The 27,997-nt window shown below is 42.0% G+C and overlaps 1 protein-coding gene across 1 annotated transcript in view; it reads left to right on the forward strand.

Annotated features, from left to right (window-relative positions):
- Window positions 1–27,997, forward strand: part of adamts17 (ADAM metallopeptidase with thrombospondin type 1 motif, 17) — a 505,079-nt gene that overhangs the window by 71,565 nt on the left and 405,517 nt on the right. The window contains exon 4 of the mRNA XM_059639195.1: window positions 3,908–4,071. Coding sequence (XP_059495178.1) covers window positions 3,908–4,071 — 164 coding nt within the window. The remainder of the gene's footprint in view (window positions 1–3,907; window positions 4,072–27,997) is intronic.

The following is a 27,997-nucleotide window of genomic DNA, read 5'->3' on the forward strand; positions in this document are numbered from 1 at the left end:
TTACATCCTCCCTCACCATAGGAGTGACTCCGTTTCTAATCGGGAATGCTACTTCATACCCAATGCTTTTTTCTCCAGCCTTCCTGTAAACCTTGTAACCTGGGTAAGTTTAGTTCCCAGACCTGACCATCCTCCAGTTCTGCAATGGCTACTGTACCATGGTTTATAATTTGAATACATGTCTGCAACTCATTTAATTTGTTCCTTACACTCTATACATTTGTATGAAATACTCTAATTTGGGCTGTACACTTGATCATGTCCTTCAACATATTTTTATTATTTCTCCCTCCTGTCTTACTCAATACAGTTTTTATAGTCGTTCCTAGTTCATTGAACAGGTCTTGCTTGTTCAGTCTAATAATCTCTACCTTCTCTTCACGTGCTGACCTGCTGCTCCAGTTCCACGCCCCGCCACACTAGTTTAAACCCTCTTAAGCAGCACTAGCAAACTCCGCAAGGATATTGGTGTGCCTCCAGTTTTAGTGCCTTCTCAGCGATAACCTGTTCACTGACACTCAGTTTAGATTCTGCTAGGGGCACTCAGCTCCTGACCTCCTTAATGTGATATATTTCCAAGTCAAGATGTGGAGTAGCTTGGAGGGGACCTTGAGGATGGTGGTGTTCCTATGTAAGGCTGCCCTTGTCCTTCTAGATGATATGGTTGTGGGTTGGGAAGGTGCTGTCTATGGATCTTAACTGAATTTCAGCAGTGCATTTTGTACGTAGTACAAACTGCTGCTACTGATTGTTGGCGTTGGAGGGAGTGGAGGTTTGTGGATGTGGTGCCAATCAAGTTGTCTGCTTTGTCCTGGATGGTATCAAGCTTCTGGAATGTTGACGGAGCTGTGCCCAACTAGGCAAGTGAGGAGTATTCCATCACACTCTTGATTTGTGCCTTGTAGATGGTAGTCCTGGGGAGTCAGAAGGGGAGTTATTCACTGCAGTATTTTTATATATTCTTATTCTTATTCTCACTGCGGCTTCTGACCTGCTTTTTTAGCCTCTGTTTTTATATCACAAGTCCAGTGCAGTTTGTGGTCGAAGGTAACTCTAAGATGTTGATATTGGGGTATTCAGTGATGGTAACACCATTGAATATAAAAGAATGATGGTTACATTATCTCCTATGGTAGATGGTCATTGCCTGACATTTGTGTAGTGTGAACAATACTTGCCACTTCTCAGTCCAAGCCTGGACATTGTCCAGATCTTGTTGCATTTTAGCACGAACTGCTTAAGTTTCTGAGGAGTCATCAATGATGTTAAACATTTGTGCAATTATTGGCGAACATCCCCACTTATGGTCTTATGAAGGGAAGGTTTTACATGAAGCAGTTGAAGATTGTTGTATCTAGGACACTATCCTGAGAAGCACCTGCAGAGATATCCAGGAGTTGAGATTACTGACTTCCCATTTGGTTCAAACATGAACAAAAACCTTGAATCCCAGAGCTGAGATTAGATTAGATTAGATTCCCTACAGTGTGGAAGCAGGCCCTTCGGCCCAACAAGTCCACACCGCCCCTTGGAGCATCCCACCCAGACCCATCCCCCTATAACCTACACATCCTTGAACACTACAGGCAATTTAGCATGGCCGATCCACTTAGCCTGCACATTTTTGGACTGTGGGAGGAAACCGGAGTACCTGGAGGAAACCCACGCAGACACGGGGAGAATGTGCAAACTCCACACAGACAGTTACCCGAGGCTGGAATCGAACCCAGGTCCCTAGCGCTGTGAGGCTGCAGTGCTAACCCCTGAGCCACTGTGCCGCCCCAGAGATGCAAGGGATAGCCTCGACATCAAGGCCACACTTGACCGAATGTGCTGTGAAGGAGCCCTAGTAAAACTGGAATCAGTAGGAATCGGGGGCAAACTTTCTGCTGGTTGGAATCATACCTGGCACATAGGAGGATGGTTGTGGATGTTAGAGGTCAGTCATCTCAACTCCTGGACATCTCCGCATTTATAACTTCAATTAATGAAATTAATAACTTCAGACACACAGAAGACCTGCAAGCTACCAACTAAAAAGTCAGATTCCCAAGTGAGAGTAGGCCCCCTTAAAGGTCAAAGAGGTCATCGTTTTGTTGAACCTCAGAAGATGGGAGATATAATAAATGAGTATTTTACGTCAGATTTTACTGTGGAGAAAAAAATGGAAGCGAAAGAACTTGGGGAAATAAATATTGATGTTTTGAAAACAGTTTACGCTACAGAAGAGGCAGTGCTGGAGATCTTAGAAAATATAAAGGTGGATAAATCTCCAGGATCTGATCTAGCATATCCCAGGACATTGTAGGAAGTTAGGGAAAACATTGTGGGGTCGCTTGTTAAAATATTTGTGTCATCTGTAACTACAGATGAGGTGCCAGATGACTGGATAATGCTGTGCCTTTGTTAGGAAGGGATGTGAGGAGAAGCCTGGGAATTATAGACCCTGTGATCTAACTTTGGTGGTGGGTAGGTTGTTGGAAATGATTCTCAAAGAAAGGATTTATATACATTTGGTGAAGCAAGGAATGATTAGGGATGGTCAGTATGGTTTCATGAAAGGGAAATTGTGTCTCAACGCCTTGATTGAGTTTTTGAAGAAGTAATCAAGTTGATTGATCAGGGCAGAGTGCGAGACATTGTTTACATGGGCTTTATTAAAGCCTTTGACATGGTAGGTTATTAAATAAAGTTAGATCACGTGAAATTCAGGGTGAGCTTGCCAGTTGGAGACAAAATTAGCTTAATGGCAGGAGACAGAGGATGGTGGTGGAGGATGGTTTTTCGGACTGGAGGCCTGTTACTAGCAGTGTCCACAGGGATTGGTGTTGGGTCCACTTTTGTTTGTCATTTATATAAATTATTTGAATGATGATATAGAAAGCATGATTAGTAAGTTTGTGGATGACACTAAACTTTTGATGTAGTGGATAGTGAAGAAGGTTATTTAAGGTTACAAAGAGTTCTTTATCAATTGGGTCAATGGGGTGAAGAGTGGCAGGTGGAGTTAAAATTTGGATAAATGCAAAGTATTGCATTTTGGGAAAACAAGGAAGGGCAGAATTTATACAATTAAAAGTAGGGCCTTGGGAAGTGTTGTAGAAGAGACAGATCTAGGGTACATAATTCTTAGAAGTTTGCATCATAGACAGGGTGGTTAAGAAGGAATTTAGCATGCTTGCCTTCACTGCTCAGACCTTTGAGTATGGGAGTTGGGAGTTGTACAGGATGTTAGTGAGGCTTCTTTTGGAGTACAGTGTTTCGTTCTGGTTGCCCTGCTAAAGGAAGGATATTATTGAATGGAGAGGGTTCAGAAAATATTTCCCTGGAATGGAGTCTTTGGATAATGAAAGTAGACTGGATAGACTGTGATGATTTTCACTAGAGTGTTGGAGAGGTGACTTTATTGAAGTTTATAAAATCTAAGGGGTAGAGATAAGGTGAATGGCAGGCATTTTTTTCCCTAGAAAGGAGATGTTAAGACTAGGGGACATATTTTTAAAGTGAAAGGAGAAAGATTTAAAGAAGATGCGAGGAGTAACTATTTTACACAGAGAGTGCTTCATATGTGGAATGGACTTCCAGAGGAAGTGGTAAATGCAGGTACAGTTACAATGTTTAAAAGACATTTGGATAAGTACATGAATAAGAAACATTTGGAAGGATATGGACCAAGCACAGGCAAGTGGAACTAGTTTTGTTTGGCATTATGATTGGCATTGACTGATTGGATTGAAGATTCATACATCACAGAAACAGATTTGGTGATTCCCACTCTCATCTGATCAGGCGATGAGTGCTGCAGTGATAAAGTTAATAGATTACCTGATGATTTGTGATTTTGTTTTTCCATTTCTCAATGCTTGCTTTAGTTGAGCACAAGTAATATATTAACATTCCATTTTAGGAGAAAAGACACTGAAGGAGGCTGATGGCCGGCGGCCAAGGAGAAATGCCATTCAATTAACCAACGAATATACAGTGGAGACATTGGTGGTGGCGGATTCCGACATGGTTGAGTATCATGGGGCCGAAGCTGCTCAACGATTCATCTTGACTGTCATGAACATGGTATGTGATTAAGAGTGTCATTGTTAGTATTGTCAATGACACCATAATCCCACTTCTCATTGGATTAGACCACTGGTGCCTTGTTTAGGAGCGCTGAATGTCTGAAGTTGCCCCTCACATGTTTTGTAAATCTTTCTCATTAAAAATGTGACCCCTAGCCTTGAAATCCCCCACCCTTAGGAAAAGATCTGCCATTCACCTTATCTTTCCCCTTCATGATTTTATAAACCTCAGTAAGACCGCTCCTCAACCTCCTACAACCCAGTGAGAAAAGTCCCAGCCTTTCCTTATAACTCAAATTCGCAATTCCTGGCAGCATCCTGGTACATTTCTTCTGAAATCTCTCCAACTTAATAATACCCATCGTTATACCAGGGTTAGCACATTGCTCACTAACATCCTGTACGACCTCAACACAACATCCCAATTCCTGTGAAAGTGAGGAATAGAAAAGGCAAGATTAGGGAGCCATGGATGACAGGTGAAATTGTGAGACTAGCCAAGAGAAAAAAGGAAGCATACATGAGGTCTAGGCGACTGAGGACAGACGAAGCTTTGCAAGAATATCTGGAATGTAGAGCGAATCTGAAAAAAAGGGATTAAGAGGGCGAAGAGAGGACATGAGATATTGCTGGCAAACATGGTTAAGGAAAATCCCAAAGCCCTTTATTCATATATAAAGAGCAAGAGGGTAACTAGAGAAAGGATTGGCCCACTTAAGGACAAAGAAGGAAAGTTATGCGCTGAGGCAGAGAAAATGGGTGACATTCTTAACGAGTACTTTGCATCGGTATTCATCAAGGAGAGGGACATGACGGATGTTGAGGTTAGGGATAGATGTTTGCTTAGTCTAGGTCAAGTTGACATAAGGAAGGAGGAAGTGTTAGGTATCCTAAAAGACATTAAGGTGGACAAGTCCCCAGATCTGGATGGGATCTATCCCAGGTTTCTGAGGGAAGCGAGAGAGGAAATATCCGGGGCCATAACAGATATCTTTGCAGTGTCCTTAGACACGGGTGAGGACCTAGATGACTGGAGACTTGCTAATGTTGTCCCCTTGTTTAAAAAGGGCAGCAAGGATAATCCAGGTAATTATCGACCGGTGAGCCTGACGTCAGTGGTAGGGAAGCTACTAGAGAAGATACTGAGGGATAGGATCTATTCCCATTTGGAAGAAAATGGGCTTATCAGTGATAGGCAACATGGTTTTGCACAGGGAAGGTCATGTCTTACCAACTTAATAGAATTCTTTGAGGACGTGACAAAGTTGATTGATGAGGGAAAGGCTGTAGATGTCATATACATAGACTTCAGTAAGGCGTTTGATAAGGTTCCCCATGGCAGGCTGATGGAGAAAGTGAAGTCACATGGGGTCCAGGGTGTGCTAGCTAGATGGATAAAAAGCTGGCTGGGCAACAGGAGACAGAGGGTAGTAGTAGAAGGGAGTTTTTCAAATTGGAGACCTGTAACCAGTGGTGTTCCACAGGGATCTGTGCTGGGACCACTGTTGTTTGTGATATATGTAAATGATCTGGAGGAAGGTGTAGGTGGTCTGATCAGCAAGTTTGCTGATGACGCTAAGATTGGTGGAGTAGCAGATAGTGAAGGGGACTGTCAGAAATTACAGCAGAATATAGATAGACTGGAGAGTTGGGCAGATAAATGGCAGACGGAGTTCAATCCGGGCAAATGCGAGGTGATGCATTTTGGAAGATCAAATTCAAGGGCGAACTATATAGTAAATGGAAAAGTCCTAGGGAAAATTGATGAACAGAGAGATCTGGATGTTCAGGTCCATTGTTCCCTGAAGGTGACAACGCAGGTCAGTAGGGTGGTCAAGAAGGCATATGGCATGCTTTCCTTCATTGGGCGGGGTATTGAGTACAAGAGTTGGCAGGTCATGTTGCAGTTGTATAGGACTTTGGTTCGGCCACATTTGGAGTACTGTGTACAGTTCTGGTCGCCACATGACCAAAAGGATGTGGATGCTTTGGAGAGGGTGCAGAGGAGGTTCTGCAGGATGTTGCCTGGTATGAAGAGGTGCTAGCTATGAAGAGAGGTTAAATAGATTAGGATTATTTTCATTAGAAAGACAGAGATTGAGGGGGGACCTGATTGAGGTCTACAAAATCATGAGGGGTATAGACAGGGTGGATAGCAAAAAGCTTTTTCCCAGAGTGGGGGACTCAATTACTAGGGGTCATGAGTTCAAAGTGAGAGGAGGAAAGTTTAATGGTGATATGCGTGGTAAGTTCTTTACACAGAGGGTGGTGGGCGCCTGGAACGAGTTGCCAGCGGAGGTGGTAGACGCAGACACATTAACGTCTTTTAAGATATATTTGGACAGGTACATGGATGGGCAGGGTGCAAATGGACACAGACCGTTAGAAAATAGATGACAGGTTAGACAGAGGATCTTGATCGGCGCAGGCTTGGAGGGCCAAAGGGCCTGTTCCTGTGCTGTAGGTTTCTTTGTTTCTTTGTTCTATAGTCAAAGGTCTGAGCAATGAAGGCAAGCGTACTAAACTCCTTCTTAACAACCCTGCCTATGTGTGATGAAAACTTTAAAGAATTATGTACTTGTCTGTCTGTTCTACAACACTGCCCAATTCCCTACTTTTAATTGTGTAAGTACTGCTCTTGCTTGTTTTACCAAAACACAATACCTCGCATTTATCCAAATTAAACTCAATCTACCAATCTTCACCCCATTGACCCAATTGATCAAGAACTCTTTGTAATCTTTGATGACCTTCTTCACTGTCCACTATATCACCAAGTTTAGTGTCAAGTGCAAACTTACCAACAATGCCTTCAATATTATCATTCAAAAAATTTATATAAATGACAAATAAAAGTGGACCCAACACAGATCCCTGTGGAACACCTCTGGTCACAGACTTTCAGTCCGAAAACAAGCTCTTCACCATCACTCTGTCTCCTGCCATTAAGTCAATTTTGTATCCAACTGACAAGTTCACCCTGAATTCCACGTGATCTAACTAATTAATTAGTCTATCATGCGGAACTCTTGTCAAAGGCATTACTAAAGTCCAAGTAAACAATGTCTACTGCACTCAAAAACTCAATCAAGTTTGTGAGACACGATTTCCCTTGCACAAAACTGTGCCGACCATCCCTAGTTCCTTGCCTCTCCAAATATATTCCTATTTTTCAGAATCACTTCCGACAACTTAGTCACCACCAAAGTCAGTCTCACAGATGTATAATTCCCTCTCTGATGAAGGGTCTAGGCCCGAAACGTCAGCTTTTGTGCTCCTGGGATGCTGCTTGGCCTGCTGTGTTCATCCAGCCTCACATTTTATTATCTTGGAGTCTCCAGCATCTGCAGTTCCCATTATCTCTGTATAATTCCCAGGCTGTTTCCTACATCCTTTCTTCAACAAAGGCACAACATTAGCCATGGTCCAGTAAGCCGACACCTCACACGTGTTTATAGATGATTCAAATATTTTTGCAAGGGACCCCACACTTTCCTTTCAAATTTCCAACTATACCCGGGGATACGGTAGATCAGGTCCAGGAGGTTTAGGAGATTATTATATTTTCTAAAGCCTCCAGCACTTCCTCTTGTATAATGTGAACTGTTTTCAAAACATCAATATTTATTTCCCCGAGTTCTTTAGCCTCCATTTCTATCCACACTTTAAGAACTAATGCGAAATATTGATTTAGATATCTCTCACCTCCTGAGGTTCAACACAAAGATGGCCTGTTTGATCTTTATGGAGCCTTACTCTATCTCTAGTTGCTCTCTTGCTCTTAATGTACTTGTAGAATTTCTCTAGATTGTCATTAGCCTTATTTATCAAGGATGTCTCATATCCTGTCTTTGCATTCCTGATTTCCTCTTAAGAATGCTCCTGGACTCTTCATAGCATTCAGGAGATTCATTTGAACCCAGTTGTCTATGTCTAATGCATGATTTTTTAAAATTCTTGAATAGACCCTTAGTATCATTATACATCAATTGTTCTCTAACCCTACCAGCCTTACCTTTCACCCTAACAGGAACATAATGACTCTGAATTCTTGTTATCACGCTTTTGAAAGCCTCTCATTTACCAAATTTTTTTAACTGCGGACAGTCTACTCCAATCAATTTTTGAAAGCTCTGATCTCATACCATTAAAATTTGCCTGACTCGAAATAAAAACTTTGATTTTTATGGAAGGCTTATCCTTACCCATAAACTATTTTAGAACCAATAGAATTATGATCATTAGACCTAAAGTGTTTGAATTATTATCGTTTCAGTAACTTGCCCTGCCTTATTACCCAAGAAAAGGTCTATTTTTGCTCCTTCTCTAGTACAAACATTCACATACTGATTAAGAACATTTTCTTGAACACATTTAATAAATTGGTGTGGTAGTTAGCACTAACAGCGCCAGGGACCTGGGTTTGATTCTACCCTTCAGTGACTTATGCTGTGGAGTTTGCACATTCTTTCTTTACCTACGTGGGTCTGTCCAAGTGCTCCAGTCTCCTCCTGCCGTCCTAGGATGTGCACATTAAGTAGATTGGCCATGCTAAATTACCCATAGGGTCCAGGAATGTGCAGGCTAGGTCGATTAGCCATGGGAAATACAAGATCACACAGGCTAGGGATGTGGGTCTGGGTGGGATGCTGTTCAGAGGGTCAGTGTGATTCAATGGTTCAAATAGCCTGCTTCCACGTTGGAGGGAGTCTATAAAATTCATCACATCTGCACCTTTAACACTTTGGTAGTTCCACTCAATGTCAAAAATAAAGTCACCTACTATTACAGCCTTATTATTCTTAGATATATCTGAGGTGTCTCTACATACTTGTTCCTCAATTTCCGTCTGACTGGTTTCTAATTCCGCATATCCACAGTAACCTTTGATTCTTATTAGATTGTCCTTTAGGAAGTAAACTGCTATGCTTACCTGGTCTGTCCTATGTGTAACTCCTGACTGACAGCAATGTGGTTGACTCTGAACCAGGGCAGTTAGGGTTGGGCAATAAATGCTGCCTGGTCAGCGTTACCCCCATCCCATAATGAATAGGAAAAAAAGAGACCCGAGAGCCAATGTGTTTTGTAAAGCTAGCTCTCTCAAGCAACAATGTAACAATTGATCAGATCATGGGGAAGATGGTGGTAATTTCTCATGAGGCCCAGGCTAATACTGTGGTGACACTGGCTCAAATCCCACCATGATACCTAGTCTCTGCAATATTGATAATACAAGTATTGTTGAGAACATGCAAAATAGGATCAGAAGTAGATCATTTGATCCATGATCCTGCTGTATCATTTATTAAGTCTGTAGTTGATCTGACTGTGTTTCCAATTCCACTCTTCTGTCTGTCCCCATAAACCTTAATTCTTATTAGACAAGAAAATCAATTTATCTTTGCCTAACAAAAAAAACTCTGTATCCATTGCCTCCTGAGACAGAATGATCCCAAATTGTCCAACTCTCTGAAAAAACAATTTTCCTCATCTCTGTCCCAAAAGGGCCACCCCTAATTTTAACACCGTGCCTTCTACTTCTGGACTCCCCCACAAAGGGAAATGTCCTGTTCCAAATTTACCTCATCAAGGCCATTTAGGATCTTAGACTTCAATCAAGTCATGCCTCCACTCTTCTAACTCCAGTGGAATCCAGCTCAGTTTGTCTACCCTATTCTCATAATTCATTATTCCAAGTAACAATCTACTAAACCACATCTGAACTGCCTGCAATTTATTCACATCATCAGATAAGGAGACCAAAATTTAATACAGTATTCAAGCATGGTGTCAGCAATGCTCAGTACAACTTAAGCATGCTATACTTATTTTTATGTTAAATCCTTTTGTAACAAAGCATAGCATCTCATTTGGATTTCTTGATTATCTGCTATACTGGTGTACTAAGATTTCTGATTCATGCAGTGGAGCCCCAAAACCTCTCCTGCACTTCAGAATTCTGCAGTCGTTCTCTATTTAAATAATACTAGTCTTTTTATACTTCTTGTCAAAAAGAACAATTACACATTTTCCATATTATATTCTATCTTCCTAGTTTTTGCCTGCACATTCAACCTATCTATAATTTTGTGCAAACTGCTTGTATGCTTCATAATTTACTTTTATATCTACCTTTGTGTTTCTCAGAATTTAGCTATCATGTCTTCATTGTCGCCACTATTGAATTTTGTTTTCTTTTCTCTTGATGAGAAGTAAAATATTTGTTCATTTCATCTGCCATTTCCTTTATTGAATTCAATAAAATACCTGGAATTAAGAATCTAATGATGACCATGAATCCATTGTCGGTTGTTGGAAAAACCCATCTGGTTCACTAATGTCCTTTAGGGTACGAAATCTGCCATCCTTATCTGGTCTGGCCTACATGTGACATCAAGCCCATAGTAATGTGATTGACTCTTACCTGCCCTCTGGGCAATAAACGCTGCCTAACAGCGACACCCTCGTCCCATGAATGAATAAAAAATCAAATTAACTAACCTATAGTTTCCTGTTTTCTGCGTCCTATTTCTTCAGTAGAAAGACCATGTTTGTGACATTCCAATCTGATGTACTCTTTCCTGATTGAGAGAATTTTGGTAAACTAAAAACAATGAATTTTATTACTTCATCAACAATGTCTGTTAAGACTCAAGTATGAAATCCATCTAATCCCAGGTAGGGAGGAGATACGTCAGTCCAGGGAGAGCGGACAGTGTAGGCCTGAAACATCAGCCTTCCTGCTCCTCTGATGCTGCTTGGCCTGCTGTGTTCATCCAGCTCTACACCTTGTTATCTCGGATTCTCCACCATCTGGAGTTCCTACTATCTCTGATACAATTTTAAAACAGTTACTTTCACCTTAAGTGGAGACCAAAGAGTATGGAAAATGTTCTAAATTTCAGAAATGGAGAATGCAAATAGAATATATTTAATTAGGGGAGAAGTGTAAGTTTACATTCATGAAAACCTGCAGAAACTGACTTTAAAATTGTGCAACCTGCCACTTTACCTATAGAGTAGCCTGGAAATGTAGGCAGCTATACATTTTCCTGTGATTTTGCTACTTGTTGTAGCTGACTTTGCCTCTAGAGGGTGCACCAATATAAATTGCATGTTGGGCATGTGCATTCAGACTTCCTGTTGCAACCCCACTCAAACAGACTTCTCTCACATAGCTAGTGCTGCAGATACCATAATTGACATTTTGATGTCCCTAATATATCTTTGTCTGGAATTGGTTGGAATGGAGGCTTACAAACTGCAGGCTATGGCTTACTGTGTGAGAGACTGGTGTTGCTTTCTGATTTAGATAAATCTAGTTTATGGGAGACCTTAGAGCTCTTTCAGCCTGTTGTGCCATTCAGTTATGTTTGGATGAACTTTACTTCGACTCCATTTTACGCACACATTTCAACTGCTTCTCCCCATAATATCTGGCCTCAGCTATCTCATTGAAAATTAATCCACAAAAGCCTGGTCATCACAGTATCTTATGCCCGCTTTCTCTCACTAGATCTAGTTTTAACTTTAAAAATTTATACCTCTTGTAGTGATAGTAATTAGGTCAGCCAAGTGGATCTCAAAGAATGAGTTCCCTGATTGGGGCTGTCAATCAGGCTGACGGATATAAATGAAAATGTCAGAGATTCTGTTCACTCTGGGAGCTGACTCTGAGGAAGCTGGACCAGTGCCAAGTACAATGCACATGTAAATAAAGGGTGACTTTGTAACAGGGTGCTGGCCTCTGTGGAGTTATTTCAGAGGGGACAAGAGAAAAAAATACACTCTTGAAGAAATTCACTTTCAATAGTTATCTTTGATTTGGGGTAAGCATCATTTGGGAATGATGCTTACCGTCATTTGGGAAGCTTGACTGACTTGACCCTGTCATTAAAGATTGGGCCCAGTATGTGGAAAGAATGCATTTTTTTTTGTGGGGAAATTGACATTGTGCCAGATGAAAAGAAATGAGCAATTCTCCTGACAGCTTGTGGACCTGCAGCTTTTTTGGTTATTAGCAGCCTAATGTTTCCTGACACACCAGATGCTGAAACCTTTCAAAGTTGGACGGATTTAGTTAAGGAATATTACGACCGCAAGCTGCCTCCAATTCTGAGATGCTATCTGTTTTACTTGGCAGGTTGATAGCCAGAGGAATCCATGTCAGGATTTTTAACAAGCTTAAGACAATAGGCAGAGGCATGCGACTTTGGTTTAACCCTTAATGAGATACTAAGACAATGTTTGTTATTGGGATTAATGATGTAACCTTCCAAAAGTGCTTTTTTTAGCTGACGCCCAACTTAACTTCAAACAGGTGCTACAACTGGTTTTGTCATTATAAAACGTGTCAAGTGCTGCCTATGAGTTACAGGGTATGCCAATGGAAGTGGACTCCTCGCCAGGCCTACTCAGCTTGGAGAAACGCTACCTGAGTGAAGGCGATTGCATAGCCTCACTCAGGATATATCCTGAACGGAGGGATTGGAGGTCAGCCCACAACAAAACCCCAAAACAAAGCCAAACCTCATGCAAACAATTGAAATTTTTTTCAGGATTTGAGCCAGCAAATCATTCTAGTTGCTGCCAGCATGTGGACTTGAAACAACAAAAGAGTCCCACTAGCGCTGAATTGAGTAAGAGAATTCGTGGGTCGGCAGCCAGGAGAATTTACACCCTGGAAAGCCCACCCCCATCTGCCTTGGAACAGTTAAATTACTTAGCAACATCCAAATCAGACCCAATCAGTAGCAACAGAAAATATGAGCAGGAGGAGGCCATTCGGCCCTTCGAGCCTGCTCTACCATTCTTCACGACCATGGCTGATTGTCCAACTCAACAGCCTAATCCTGCTTTCTCTGCATAACCTTTGATCCCATTCACCCCAAGTGCTATTTCTGGTTTCCTCTTGAGTACAGTCAATGTTCTGGCATCAACTACTTCCTGTGGTAATGAATTCACGGGCATACCCCTCTTTGGGTGAAGAAATGTCTCCTCGTCTCTGTCCCAAATGGTTTACCTTGAATCCTTATCCTGTAAATCCTGGTTCAGGACACCCATCATCAGGAACATCCCCCATACATCTACCCTGTCCAGTCCTGTTAGAATTTTATAAGTCTCTATTAGATTCCGCCCCTCATTCATCTGAGCTCTAGCAAAAACATCCCAGCCTAGTCAATCATTCCTCATACGTCAGACACACCATACCTGGAATCAGAGATACTGGGAACTGCAGATGCTGGAGAATCCAAGATAACAAAGTGTGAAGCTGGATGAACACAGCAGGCCACGCAGCATCTCAGGAGCACAAAAGCTGACATTTCAGGCTTAGACCCTTCATCCTCTCTGATCACACTTTGCCATCCCTGGAATCAGCCTGGTAAACCTTCGCTGCACTTCCTCAAGAGCAGGAGCATTCTTCCTCAGAAAAGAAGACCAAAATTGTACACAATATTCTGGACGTGGTCTCGCCAAGGCCCTATACAACTGTAACAACACATCCCTGCTCCTGTACTCAAAACCTCTCGCGAAGATGGCCAACATACCATTTGTCTTTTTTACCGCCTGCTGCACCTGCATGCTTACCTTCCGCGGTTGGTGCATAAGGGCGCCCAGGTCCAGTTGCACACTCCCCTCTCCTAATTTACAGCCATTCAAGATAGTAACCTGCCTCCTTGTTTTTGCTTCCGGAGTGAATAACCTCACTATTATCCAAATTATACTGCATCTGCCATTGATTTGCCCACTCACCCAACCTGTCCAGTTCATGCTGAAGGACCTCTGCATCCTCGTCACAGTTCACCCTCCCAGCCAACTTGGTATCATCATCAAACTTGGCGATGTTGCATTTTGCTCCTTCTTCCAAATCATTAACATGTATTGTGAATAGCTGGGGAGCCAGTACTGATCCCTGTGGCACCCCACTAGTTACAGCCTGCCCCCAATTTGAAAAGGACCCATGAATTCCTACTCTTTGTTTCCTCTCTGCCAACCAGTCTCCTATCCATCTCAATATACTTCCTCCTAATCCCATGCGCTTTAATCTTGTACATTAATCTCTTATGTGGGTCTTTGTCAAACGCTTTCTGAAAGTCCAAATATACAACAACGACTGGCTCCACCTTGTCAGCTCTACCAACTACATCTTCATAGAATTCCAACGGATTTCTCAAGCATGATTTCCCCTTCATAAATCCATGCTGACTCTGATCCTGCCACTGTTTTCTAGATGCTCTGCTATAAAAATCCTTGACAATGTGTTCGAAGATTTTCCCCATCATTGATGTTAGGCTCACTGCTCTATGATTTTCAGTTTTCTCTCTGCCTCCCTTTTTGAATATTTGAGTGACATTAGCCACCCTCCAATATGCAAGGACTGGTCCAGAGTCTATAGAATTCTGGAAGATGACCACCAATACATCCACTATTTTGAGACCTACTTCCATAAGTTCTCTGGGCTGTAGATTATCAAGCCCTGGGGATTTATCGGCCTTCAATCCCAATAATTTTCCCAGGACCATTTTTCTACCAATATTCATCTCCCTCAGTTCTTCCCTCTCCCTAAATCAAGCATCCTTCAACAATTCTGGTATCTAATTTCTCGTATCTAAACAAAGTAAACATTTGGTTAAAAGATCTGGTGGGAAGAGTAGTCCAAACTTTGAAGACCAATTTAAAGAAATAGCCTACAGTTTTACTCAATACCAAACTGTTTTGCTTCCTATTTAATTATTGGACCACACAACTACAGCAGAATTGCTAATGGAGAGAAGACTCTGCACCAGGTTAAATCTGATCTTCCCAGAACTGTGGTGGAGGGTGAACAGCATCAGGGAATGCCAATGCTGGACATAAGACTCCTCAAAGTGAGAGAGATAGTTTACTTCATAGAATGAAGTTTAGTGCCAGGACCACAGAAATGGATCTGTGTGGTTAAGAGGCATGGTCGATGTGAGGTCTGGTCCCATGATGTACAAAGTTTGGTTAGGTGAAGTGGTCCTGAACAAGCATCCTCGTCACAGTTCACCCTCCCAGCCAACTTGATATCATGAAAGCTGGAGTATCACAAATGTTGCAGGAGCAAAACATACCCAGCCCATCAGAACAGCCAGAAAGGCTGTCAGTACCGGTGAGTTCACCCCCTCCATCCAATGCTGACGAAGCCTCGGAGTCCATGATGGACACAGAAGATGTCATGGCCTGGATGCCCTTACTGCCCTGAAGGAGAGGATGAATTTCTTCCAAGACGCTCTGGGTGCAACAGGCTGGCTGCTTTCTGGTACACATCGCCCATACCTGAGGCTGAGTTGGACGAACAAGACCCGGTGCAAAAATGCCCTAGGACAGATTACAAGAGAAAGAACAGGCTTATGTTCCCGGACATAGAGGGGGAGGGATATTGTGATTGTAATGAGGTCGGCCAGGTGGACCTCCTAGAATATGAGTTACCTGACTGGGGTTAACTAGGCCCAATCAGGGAACCCTGGCTGACAGATAAAAGCAGGAGTGTTAGAGGTTCTGTACATTCTGAGAGCTGACTCTGAGGAAACCAGGCTAGTGTCAAGTGCTGTACGCATTTAAATAGAAGGTGACTTGGTGAAGGGATACTCTTCTGTCTGGAGTTATTTCACCTCTCTTTCTTGATTACTGTACCTTAGAGATCATATTCCTACAGCGTGTCATGCTTCAATCATCCCATGTCTTGCCTCGTCCACTCCCCTGTTTAGGTTTGGGACAATTCACGTTTTGCAACTGTGTTCCAAACCCTGGATTACTCATGAGCAATGCTACAGGGGGTTAGTTAATTAATATTAAACGTTTTGAGACAGCCAACTTTCACCAGTATCCGTAGCACAAAATAAAACTATGCTTCTACGATTCCTAGAAGCACTTTTAATATTTAGATTGCTGCCTGAACAAAGTCTCCTAAATATGTTTTCATTTTCGGATCTGTTTTGCGCTTCTGAAATGTTTGATCTGGAAGAATGCATGGGTTAGGGTGGAGAAGTTGGTGTAGCTCTGGTCTTTACCACAGATTTGCATCCATAATAGAACTTCACTCATTGAATTACTGGAACAGAACACCAGAAATTGAAATATTGAGAGATGCTATCGTCTTTCAAAAAAATTTGGAAACTAGAAGGAGGCTTATGCCCCGGATCAAGACAAGGTTCCTCTTTGCAAATATTATTTGCAAGCATTGACCCAATTCTTCCATGTTAAGAGTCCAGCAAATGGTAACTCCACTCTCTCCAATGTCCAGTTTAATTACCAGGTATAGGCTAGATAATTGACCCTGCAAGGTGAGTTGCCACCTAATACCAATCAGAGGGCGCATGTAGCATGTTCTTGATGTTTTTCATAAAAGGTTGAAGTGCTTGTAGGTCTAAGTCCTGTTCCAGTGATTTGATCACATCTAGGCTCACCCTCTTGGTGTATTACTGAGGAAGTATGGCATTACAGGTGGTGTAGGTGGTGATTTAACCTCTCATTTAACCTCTCATTGAGGTTCTTCAAGTGGATATAAAAGATCCTCTGGCACTATTTAATTGAAGAGGGGAGTTCTCCCTTGTTCTCTTACCAATTTCAGTCCCTCAAAAACGTTGCAAAAAGCTGATTATCTCATCATCGTGGCAGTACTGTTTGCTGGAGCTTCCTGTTTACATTATGTTTTCCTGTGTTACCACTCTGAATATGCTTCAAAAGCAGTTAATGCACTTACAGAAATTGGTGGCAAAGCTCAGCAGATCTGACAGCAGAGTCAGAATAGCACAAAAGTAATTAATTGCTATAACATGTTTATGGATGTCTTCATATCTGGACTGGCACTGTGGAAATGAAGATCATTTGAAAAGTATGTGAGTTGCTGCCTTCAGATATAGAGACTTATTCTCAGAGCTTCCTGTCTCTGCTGCTGCCCTTTCCTGATTCATGGAACAGGGCACCACTGTGAGAAGGCCACATCAGCTGCTTACTCCTTTGTCCTGGTAAACTTGTTGGGGAGGGAGAGGTAGACACTCATGCAATGAGTCTGATGGCTCTATTGTTAAATAAAGTACTGTCTCAGTAAGGAAATCAAAACACGTAAATCCCAAATAGAATCCAGAAATTATTATGGGCCGTAGTAAGCTCTGGATATAAATCTGTACCAGCAAATCATTTCACACCCTTTATATATGTGTGGGGTTTGTTTATGAGTGGTTGAGGAAATTGACTTCATTGACATTTTGGGTGGTATGTATTAACTGCATAAAGTCACTGTAACTCTGGTGTTTGACGTATTGCATTAGATTTTGAGCATTGTAATTGGTCCACTGCTAGCAGGCCAGCATAGATTTGTTGATGGCATTTTCAGGCTGGCAAACTATAACTAGTGGAGTGTTTTAGTGATCAGTGCTGCGGCCTCAATTATTTAGAACCTACATTAATGATTTGGATAAAAGGACAGAGTGTAGCAAGCAAATTTGCAGATGATACTAAGATATGTGGAAAAGCAGGTTATCAAGAAGACAGTTTTGCAAAACAAATGAGAGAGTTTAAGTGAGTGGGCAAATATTTGACATTTCTAATTTAGTGTAAATGGAACAAGAACGAGAGGGCTTTTCAGTAAAGTGATTTGGAAAAGCAAGGGTGGTTTCACTCATTGAATCGTTACAGTGTGGTATACATTGCCTGAAAGTGTAGTGGTGACACTTCAACTCAGGCAATCAGTTGGATGGTTATTTGGATATAATAATGTACAAACGTATGGGATAGAGCAGAAGATTGGCACTACGTAATGATGCTCATTTGAAGAGCTGTGCAGGCACAATAAGCTGCTAAGAGAACAAAGTACAAAGACCTTCTGCAAAGAAAACAAAGAACAATACAGCACAAGAACAGACCCTTTGGTCCACCAAGCCTGCATCAACACATGATGTTTTCTTTCTAGTCATTTGTGGGATGTGAGTGTCGCTGGTTGAGCCAGCATTTCTTGCCCATCCCTAATTGTCCTTGAGAAGGTGGAAGTGAGCTGCATCCTTGAACCTCTGCAGTCCTCCTGCTTTGAGTTGACCCAGAATGCTTTAGGGAGGGAATTCCAGCATTTTAACCCAGTGACAGGGAAGCACCACTGATATATTTCCAAATCAGGATGGAGAGTGACTTGGAGGGGAACTTGGAGGTGAGGATGTTCCATTATGTTTGCTGCCCTTTCCCTTCTAGATGGAGGTGGTCATGGGTTTGGAAGGTGCTGTCTGAGGATCTTCGGTGAATTTTTGCACTGCATTTTATAGATAGTACATACTGTTGCAACTGAGCGTTGGTGGTGGAGGGAGTGAATGCTTGTGGATGTAGTACCGATCAAGCGGGTTGCTTCGTCCTAGAGGGTGTCAAGCTTCTTGATGTTGTTGGGGCTGCACTCATCCAGGCAAGTGAGGAATATTCCATCACACTCCTGACTTGTCCCTTGTAGATGATGGACAGGCTTTGGGGAGTCAGGTGGTGACTTACTCACCGCAGTATTCCTAGCTTCTGGCCTGCTCTTGGAGCCACAATGTTAGATGGTATTACGGTTGAATGTCAAAGGATGGTGATGAGATTCTCTCTTATTGGTGATGGTCATACCTGACATTTGTGTAGAGCAAATCTCACTTGCCACTTGTCGGCCCAAGCCTAGATATCGCCCAGATCTTTTTGCATGTGAACATGGACTGCTTCAATATCTGAGGAGTCACGAATGGTGCTGAATATTGTACAATTATCGAAGAACATTCCCACTTCTGACCTTATGGTGGAAAGGTCATTGATGAAGCAGTTGAAGATGGTTGGGCCTTGGACACTGCTCTGAGGATCTCCTGCTGAGATGTCCTGGAGCTGAGATGATTGAACTCCCACAACCATCACCATCTTCCTATGTGGCAGGTATGACTCCAACCACTAGAGCTTTGCTCCCTGATACTCATTGACCCCAGTTTTGCTAGGGCTCCTTGGTGCCACATTTGGTCGAATGCAGCCTTGATATCAAGGGCTGTCACTCTCACCTCACCTCCTGGAATTCAGCTCTTTTGTCCATGGTTGAACCAAGGCTGTAATGACATCCGGAGCTGAGTGGCCCTGGCGGAACCCAATCTAGGCATCACTGAGCAGGTTATTAGCGGGTGCTGCTTGATAGCACTGTCGATGACACCTTCCATTACTTTACTGATGATCGAGAGGAGACTGATGGGATGGTAATTGGCTGGGTTGGATTTGTCCTTCTTTTTGTGTACAGGACGTACTTGGGCAATTTTCCACATTGTCGGGTAGATACAGTGCTGTAATCTACTGGAACAACTTGGCTAGGGGAGCGGCAAGTTCTGGAGCACACATCTTCAGTACAATTGTTGGAATGTTACCAGGGCCCGTAGCCTTTGCAGTATTCAGTGTTCTCCAACTGTTTCTTGATGTTACGTGGAGTGAATCAAATTGGTTGAAGACTGGTATCCGTAATGCTGGGGACCACTCGGGGAGGCCGAGATGGATCATTTACTCGGCACTTTTGGCTGAAGATTGCTGCCAATGCTTCAGTCTTTTCTTTTGCACTGATGTGCTAGGTTCTTCCCTCATTGAGGATGGGGATATTTGTCCAGTGAGTTGTTTAATTGTCCACCACCATTCACAACAGAGCTTAGGTCTGTTGGCTGTGGGAGCGCTTAGCTCTGTCTATCACTTGTTGCTTTCGCTGTTTGGCCTGCAAGTAGTCCTGTTTGGTGGCTTCACCAGGTTGATACCTCATCTTCGGAGTTGCCTCATGCTGTTCCTGGCTTGCCCTCCTGTACTCTCCAGTGAACCAGGGTTGATCCCCTGTCTTGATGGTAATGGTTGAGTGGGGGATATGCTGGGTCATGAGGTTATAGATTGTGCTGGAGTACAATTCTGCTGCTGTTGATGGCCTCATGGAGGCCCAGTCTTGAGTTGCTAGATCGGTGCGAAGTCTACCCCATTTAGCACGGTGATCGTGTTACACAACACAGCGGTGGTTGTTATGAATGTGAAGGCAGGACTTGGTCTCCACAAGTACTGTGCGATGTTCACTCTTATCAATACTCTTATGGACAGATGCAGCTGCAGCTGGCAGATTAGTAAGTATGGGGTCAAGTGTGTTTTTTCCTCTTGTTGGTTCCCTCACCACATACCACAGACCAAGTCTAGCAGCTTTATGTCCTTTAGGTCCTGACCAGCTCGATCATTAGTACTGCTGCAAAACCACTCTTGGTGGTGGACATTGAAATCCCCCACCCAGAGTACATAGAACATGGAACATTACAGCACAGTACAGGCTCTTCAGCCCACGATGTTGTGTCGATCTTTTACCCTAATCCTAAGGCCAGTCTAACCTCCACCCCGACCTTGTACTATCATCCATATGCCTACCTAATAGCCGCTTAAATGCTCCTAATGAGGCCGACTCCACTACCCTCTCTGACAATGCATTCCACGCCTCTACCACTCTCCTAGCAAAGAACCTACCTCTGACATCTCCCCTGCACCTACCTCCGCTCACTTTAAAACTATGCCCCCTCGTAATAGCTACCACTACCCTAGGAAAAAGTCTCTGGCTGTCTTTGATCATTTTGTACACCTCCATCAAATCAACTCTCATCCTTCGTCGTTCTAAAGAGAAAAGCCCTAGCTGTCTCAACCTTTCCTCCAAAGACCTTCCCTTCATTCCAGGCAACATCCTGGTAAATCTCCTCTGCACCTTTTCCAATGCCTCCATGTCTTTCCTATAATGAGGCGACTAGAACTGGACACAATACTCCAGATGTGGCCGAACCAAGCTTTTGTATAGTTGGAGCATAACTTCAAGGCTCTTGAACTTGATCTCTCTATTAAAGAAAGCTAACATACCATACACCTTCTTAACAACTCTATCCACCTGGGTGGCAGCTTTCAGGGAACTGTGGACATGAACCCCATGATCCCTCTGCTCCTCCAGACTGCCAAGAATCTTTCTGTTCACCCTGTATTCTGCTTTCAAGTTTGTCCTTCCAAAATGAATTACCTCACACTTTTCAGGGCTAAATTCCATCTGCCACTTCTGAGCCCAGCTCTGCATCCTATCAATGTCCCTTTGTAACCTAGAACAGCCCTCTACACTGTCACAATGTGAGCCCCTGCTTCGTACCATCCGCAAACTTGTTAATCCACCCTTCCGCTCCTTCATCCAAATCATTTACAAAAATCACAAATAGAAGAGCACTCAGGACAGATCCTTGTGGTACACGACTCCTAATTGAGCACCATGTTGAATATTTTCCATCCACTACCACGCTTTGCCTTCTCAGGGTCAGCCAATTCTGAATCCAATCTGCCACATTTCCCCCATCCCATGTGTCCTTACCTTCTGCATGAGCCTACCATTGGGACCTTATCAAACGCCTTACTTAAATCCATGTATACCACATCTACTACTCTACCGTCATCCATGTGTTTGGCCACCTCTTCAAAGAATTACATTTTGTGCCCTTGCCATCTTCAGTGCTTCCTCTAAGTGTTGTTTAACATTGAGGAGTACTGATTCATCGGCTGAGAAAGGATGGTATGTGGTAATCAGCAGGAGGTTTCCTTGCCCATGTTTAACTTGAAGCCATGAAATGTCATGAGGTCTGGGGTCAATGTTGAGTCTCAGAGCAACACCTCCCGACTTTTTAACACTGTGCCGTCCACTCTGCTGGGTCTGTCCTTCTGGTGGGACAGGACATAGCCATGGATGGTGATGGTGGTATCTGGGACATTGTAAAGTATGATTCTGTGAGTATGATTATGTCAGGCTGTTGCTTGATTAGTCTATGAGACATTTGTCCCGATTTTGGCACTAACCTCCAGATGTTAGTGAGGAGGAATTTTGCATGGTTGACAGGGCTGTTTCTGCAGTTGTCTTTTCTGGTGCCTAGGTCGATGCCAGGTGATCCACCCGGTTCCATTTCTTTGAGTCTTTGTAGCAATTGGTACAACTGAGTGGCTTGCTGGACCATTCCAGAGATCAGTTGAGAGTTAACAACATTGCTGTGGGCCTGGAGTCACATGTAGGCCAGACTCAGTGAGGATGGCAGATTTCCTTCCCAGAAGGACATTAATGAACCAGATGAGTTTTTCCGACAATCAGCAATGATTTCATGGTGATCAGTAGATTCTTAATTCCAAACTTTTTCTTTGTCTTCCTAAACTAAAAACCTTTTGCCTCTCTGTGGTCTGTATCTCTCTGTTGCTTGCCTATTTGTATATCTGTCGAGATGCCTCTTAAATGTTCCTATTGTATCCACTTCCACCACCCTGCCTGGCACCACATTGCAGGCACTTATCATCTTGTGTAAAAGCTTGACTCTCTCATTTCAGCTATATTTAACCCTTTTTACTATACCTACCAGTAATTGACATTTCTACCCAATGATAAAGATTCTGACTATCTATTCTATTCATCCTTCTCATAATTTTGTTCATTTCTATCACATCATCCTTCATCCTTTAATGTTCAAGTGAAAATAAACTGGGTTTATCCAATTTCTCCTAGTAGCTAATATCCTCCAAACTAGATGTTGTGAAGTCGGGTAGAGTATGTGTGGATTGGGAGGCTCGAGTTAGCATTTACAAACACCAAATTCTAGTGGTGGGTTTGGGGGGGTGGTAGCGCAGGAAGATCATATGCTTTTTCAGTGCATAGAGATTTAAAATGGATGTCTGTCAGCAGCAGCGATAAAGTTTGCAAGTATACAGAGATCATCCGAATTGAACCATTTGTATCGAAAGGCTGTACAGTTAACAGGCCAAGCAGAGTTTTTAAACAAGACAAGAAAATTTGAATTTAACCAATCAATTTGAACCAGGCAGTTCAATATCAAAAACGTATTTAATTCAGATCAGATGGTTTTGACAACCTAAGATTAATCCTATTGTAAGAAATATTGATATGTCATCAAGGGTATAAGATGAAGGGGCCAATTGGACAAAAGTCCAGAGTTAACTGTAATCCGCCAGATTGAAATTCTATTTATCAGATTTATTGAAATTTATGAGATTCTGAAGGGGCTTTACAGTTGTTGAGAGGATTTCGGAACGAGGTATACATCTTTAAAAAAAGGTTCTTCTATTTAAAATAATATTGTGGAAGAATTTCTTACTTTGGGGGTCATTAGTGTTTGGTATTCTCTTCCATGGAGAGCAGTGGAGGATGGGTCATTGAATATATGCAAGGCTGAACTACAGATTCTTGATCGACAAGAGTGTTGAGCGTTACTGGGGGACGAGCAAGAAAATGGCATTTAGCCCGCAATCAGATCAGCCATGATGTTATTGAATGGTAGAGCAGACTTGTTGGGCTGAATGGCTTGATTCCGTTATTTTACTGAACTCATCCTCTTATTTTACCCTGCTGATCCTCTTATTTTACTGAATTACTTTGCTTGAATTTTTTGAAGAGGGAATGGAGAAGGTTGATACGGGTAGTGGGGTTGCTGTGGTGTACACAGGCCTACAAAAGGCATTGGATGCAGTGCCACACAACAGACTTGTGCGAAAAATTAAGAACTTGTGGAATTAAAGGAACTATAGCATCACAGATACAAAATTAGCTGACAGGAAACAATCATGTTGAGTGAGTGTGTTTTGAACTGGAGGACGGTTTGTAGTGCACTGCCTCAGGGATTGGTGTGAGAACCCTGGATTATTTTAATGACACAGACCTTGGTGTACAGTGCACAATGTCAAACTTTGCTGATGATATGAAACTAGGAAGTATTGTGAGCCATAATGAGAATGGTGTAGAACTTCTAAAGGACATGAATAAAAATAGTAAGTAATAAAAATGACTAGCTAATGAACTGTATGGCGACTTAGCCATGCTGCTCTAGTGCTAACTATGGTATTAGTTAAATGTTTCTATTTTTCTGATACCTGCTGCTCTGCTTCTCTTAGAAGGCTGTCTGATAGAGTGAACCAGATCTTAAAGCAACATTGTGAAATTCCATCTCCTCATTTCCTTTCTTTTTGTTTTGCCAATTATTTTAAATTTGAGCAAAAACAGAAGTTGCTGGAAGAGCTCAGCAGGTCTGGCAGCATCTGTGAAGAAAAAAATCAGAGTTAACGTTGAGAAAAATCAGAAATGCCAACTCTGACTTTTCCTTCACAGATGCTGCCAGACCTGCTGAGCTTTTCCAGGAACTTCTGTTTTTGTTTCTGATTTACAGCATTCACAGTTCTTTCAGTTTTTATTTTAAATTTGAGCTCTGGCTACTAATCCATTTACAGTAGGAAACAGTTTCTTCTGAATCAAAATCTTTCCTAATATTGAATGCCTCCTATCTGATCTCAAGTTAATCTTTTCTGCTCTAAGGAAAACAATCCTGTCATCCCCAGCAAATGCACAAAAATGGGGTTGCTCACCCCTTGTATTGTCTTTGTAAACTTTCTTTGTACCTTTGTCAGGGCTTTGATATGCATTCTGAATAATATATAACACTTCAGCTGAAGCTTAACCAGAAATTTGTAAATATTATGCATTAATGTACTTTAAAGTGGATGAGTCCATTTGAACAATTTGTCTGCTTCAAATTGGCTTCAAAACGTCCACATTTCTTAATCTGTTATTCAGCCTAATAACTTTTGAGGCTTGTATGTGGCTTGTGGCATGCTTTACCAGGACAACAGTGATCCTCCTGTTCCTATTTGGTTGGAGATTTGGATAGGCATCCCAAAACACTGGATAAACAGCCCTTTGCTAGATCCTCCAATTCCAGTAGCAGCATCCCAACCTGAGATACTTGTCCAGCATTGAGATGCAAACTACTCATTGCGCAGGATATGTAGTTGATGTGCCTGATATCGCAGTCCCAGATAAACTGCTCTACTTGGAACTCAGTCATGACAGAAGACTCTCAGAACAGTGGAAATGCTTTAAAGGTGTCCTCAAAGTATTCCTGAAGAAAGTTCAACCTCTTCACAGACTAATTTGGAGATTTTGGATTGTGACTGACTAAAGTGCAGAATGTTCATTTGGAAAGGCACTGAACACATTGACAGACTTTGGAAATATGTAGAGGTGAAGTCTTGGCATGCAAACTTCCCATCAACTCATCCACTTGACCCTCGAAGCACCATTTGCATGAGGCAGAGTTTGCAGATGACACGTTGGGCTTATCAACTGTCTCAAAATCCACTGAACTAGAATCATCCTTGATCTCAGTTTCAAAGAAGTGTCACATTCAACTGATAGGTTGACTCTGTATCTCTCTATTGATGGTGGTGGACCTGCTAAATATTTCTGCCATATTCTATTTTACCCTCTGACCCAAAGCTTTCCCAGAGACAGAAAACATAATTTTCTACGTTCTGGCTCACCTTCTACTGGCTATAACTTTTTTTTCAAGTCTCCATTTTCTCAGTATCATTTCTTTTGAGCCACAGCTCACTTCAACGTGTTGACAAAAAGAATCTCATTAGTTTGAAATTTTCTGGGGAATGTGAGTCCAGGCCCTGAATACATCATTTTGAAATCTGCCTCTGCATTCCATCTTTGTGTTGAAAGATTTTCCCTTTCTACAGCTGAAGAAATACTAATGCTAGCTGTAATTTAGACCAAGCTGTTTTTATGTCCTGCATTCATGTTACCTTTCTCTGTGCCATATTGAGGTAATTGGGTTTCAATTTTTATAACACAATAAACCTGGATAGTGGAATTTGATCTTCAAACATGAAATGAGATCTGAAAACCAATTTAAAGATAGAACTTAAATTATTCAGTCACTTTGAATACTTGCCCTTGGTAATGTTTTGCAATTCAGAGCATTGATATTTCATGGTATTGGGTTTTTCTCGCACTATTTATCAGCCTTTCAAAGTTTTGATTTTGATTTTCGCTATATTGAAAGCTACATGAGATGCTACTGGTCATTCTGTAGCATTGTCCAATTGCCACCTTACATTTTATACATTTGAAAACCGGATTGTAATGAATCAAAGAAAGTGCTGTTCTTAGGAAGTAGGAACTGCACATGCCGGAGGATCGGAGCTAACAAGGTGTGCAGCTGGATGAACACAGCAGGCCAAGGAACAGGAAGGCTGACGTTTCAGGTCTAGACCCGAAACGTCAGCTTTCCTGCTCTTCTGATGCCGCTTGGCCTACTGTGCTCATCCAGCTCTCCACCTTGTTATCTTAAAGCATCTTTTGTTTGCTTTTGAACTTGAATCACAGCAACTGAAGCAGAGATTGCAGTGAAGTCAGAACACCGTCTCCTTTGTACTTGTGGACATTGCAATTCACAGTGTAACGCTCTCTCAGATGGCTGTGAATGCTGTTGATTTGCTGTGAATTGTTAACAGCATGGATTAGCTTCTGCACAAAATTCACTTCTGCAATGACAGGAAAGATTTAAGTGAAAAATGAGCATGTCTTGAGCGGAAACTCCCCTTGCCTGAGGCAATTGAAGACAAATTTAATTGACAACAACTTTCAGAGCCAAAATATATGGGGTAGACACTGCCTTTTGTTTGGCAGTTAGTGAGTGATACAACTAAAAACTACATAAGCATTCTTAAAACAAGTGTTGATTTCTGGCTAGTGCAGGAAGCAGAAAGCAATGCAGTGAAATAGAGGGAGATGCCACAGGCATTTCAGCAGTAATGTATCCTTGGTAAAGTACTATATATTCAGTGTGAGGAGCATTTGCATTGTTCTTTAGGTCACATTTTTGACATGTTTTAACTGAATTGTTAGTTTATTTTAAAACTATTTCGTGTGATTGACATCAGATAATTGAGAAACTTTTCCCAGAAGCGTGGGTTGGATTTTATGGAAATATGCGCAGTGACAGCTGGTAATGCTTTCTGCTTAGCAAGTTCTGAAGGGCTACTCACTGCTATTTAGGATGTTAACAGGACGCTACGATTCTTTGATTTTTAAAAAATTCTTTTTTGTTTGCATCCAAGAACACAGTGCCAGGAGTGGGCTATTTAGATCCTCGATCCTGTCCTACCAATCTACATCATTCATCTCAACAGCATATTGTCACATTATCCCCATATTGCTTGATGCCATTTTTCTGTTTCTGTCCTGTCAGTCTCCTTTACTTGACACTGAGTCTACAACCTCAAATTCTTCACTGGTTGAAAACTCTTTGATATGTAGTTACTGTTGTAATGTAGGAACTTTGTACGATCCCACAATATAATATTGACCAAATAATTTATTTTTGTGTTGTTCGATGAATATTGACTAGGACACCAGGCAGAACTACCTTACTGCTCCTTGTTGTAGTGCGATAGGGCATTTTACGTCAACCTGAGAGAACAGGTGAATCCTCGGTTAATGTCTCGTCTGAAAGATGCCAAATTCAACTGCGCAGCACTCCTTTGGTTGCTGAGATTGATTGTCAATATTGATGGGGTTCCAGTTTCTGGAGTGAGACTTGAATTCACATTATTTCAACTCGAAGCTCTTTTGAAGCTCTGAAAAAGGGTCACTGGACCCGAACCGTTAACTCTGTTTTCTCCCTCACAGATGCTGCAGACCTGCTGACCTTTCCAGCAACTTTGGTTTTGTGTCTATTAAATATGGATTGAGTATGAGCATAAAAACTTGAAAACAATGGCCCTAACAAGGAATACATTAGAAGAAGCTAGAGTGATGTTTGAAGCAGATAGTGTCACATTCAAACAAGTAGATAAATTTGTTATTTAAGACAAATGATAACACAACTGACAAATGTGGTGTAGAAGTAACAGGAAGGATAGAGACAGCCAGAAGTAATTTTATGATGGTGAAGGATGTGGTACAAGTAGAAAATGCAAACTTGTTTTAAGGAAAAACCTCATATGCTAATACATTTTATTCACTTCCTTATCTGGCTCAGAAACTTGGATAATACAAGATCTGTGGAACATGGTAGAGGCCTTTGTAATATGGAAGT

The sequence above is a fragment of the Stegostoma tigrinum genome, chromosome 33 (genome assembly GCF_030684315.1).
Source record: "Stegostoma tigrinum isolate sSteTig4 chromosome 33, sSteTig4.hap1, whole genome shotgun sequence".
Lineage (NCBI taxonomy): Eukaryota > Metazoa > Chordata > Chondrichthyes > Orectolobiformes > Stegostomatidae > Stegostoma > Stegostoma tigrinum.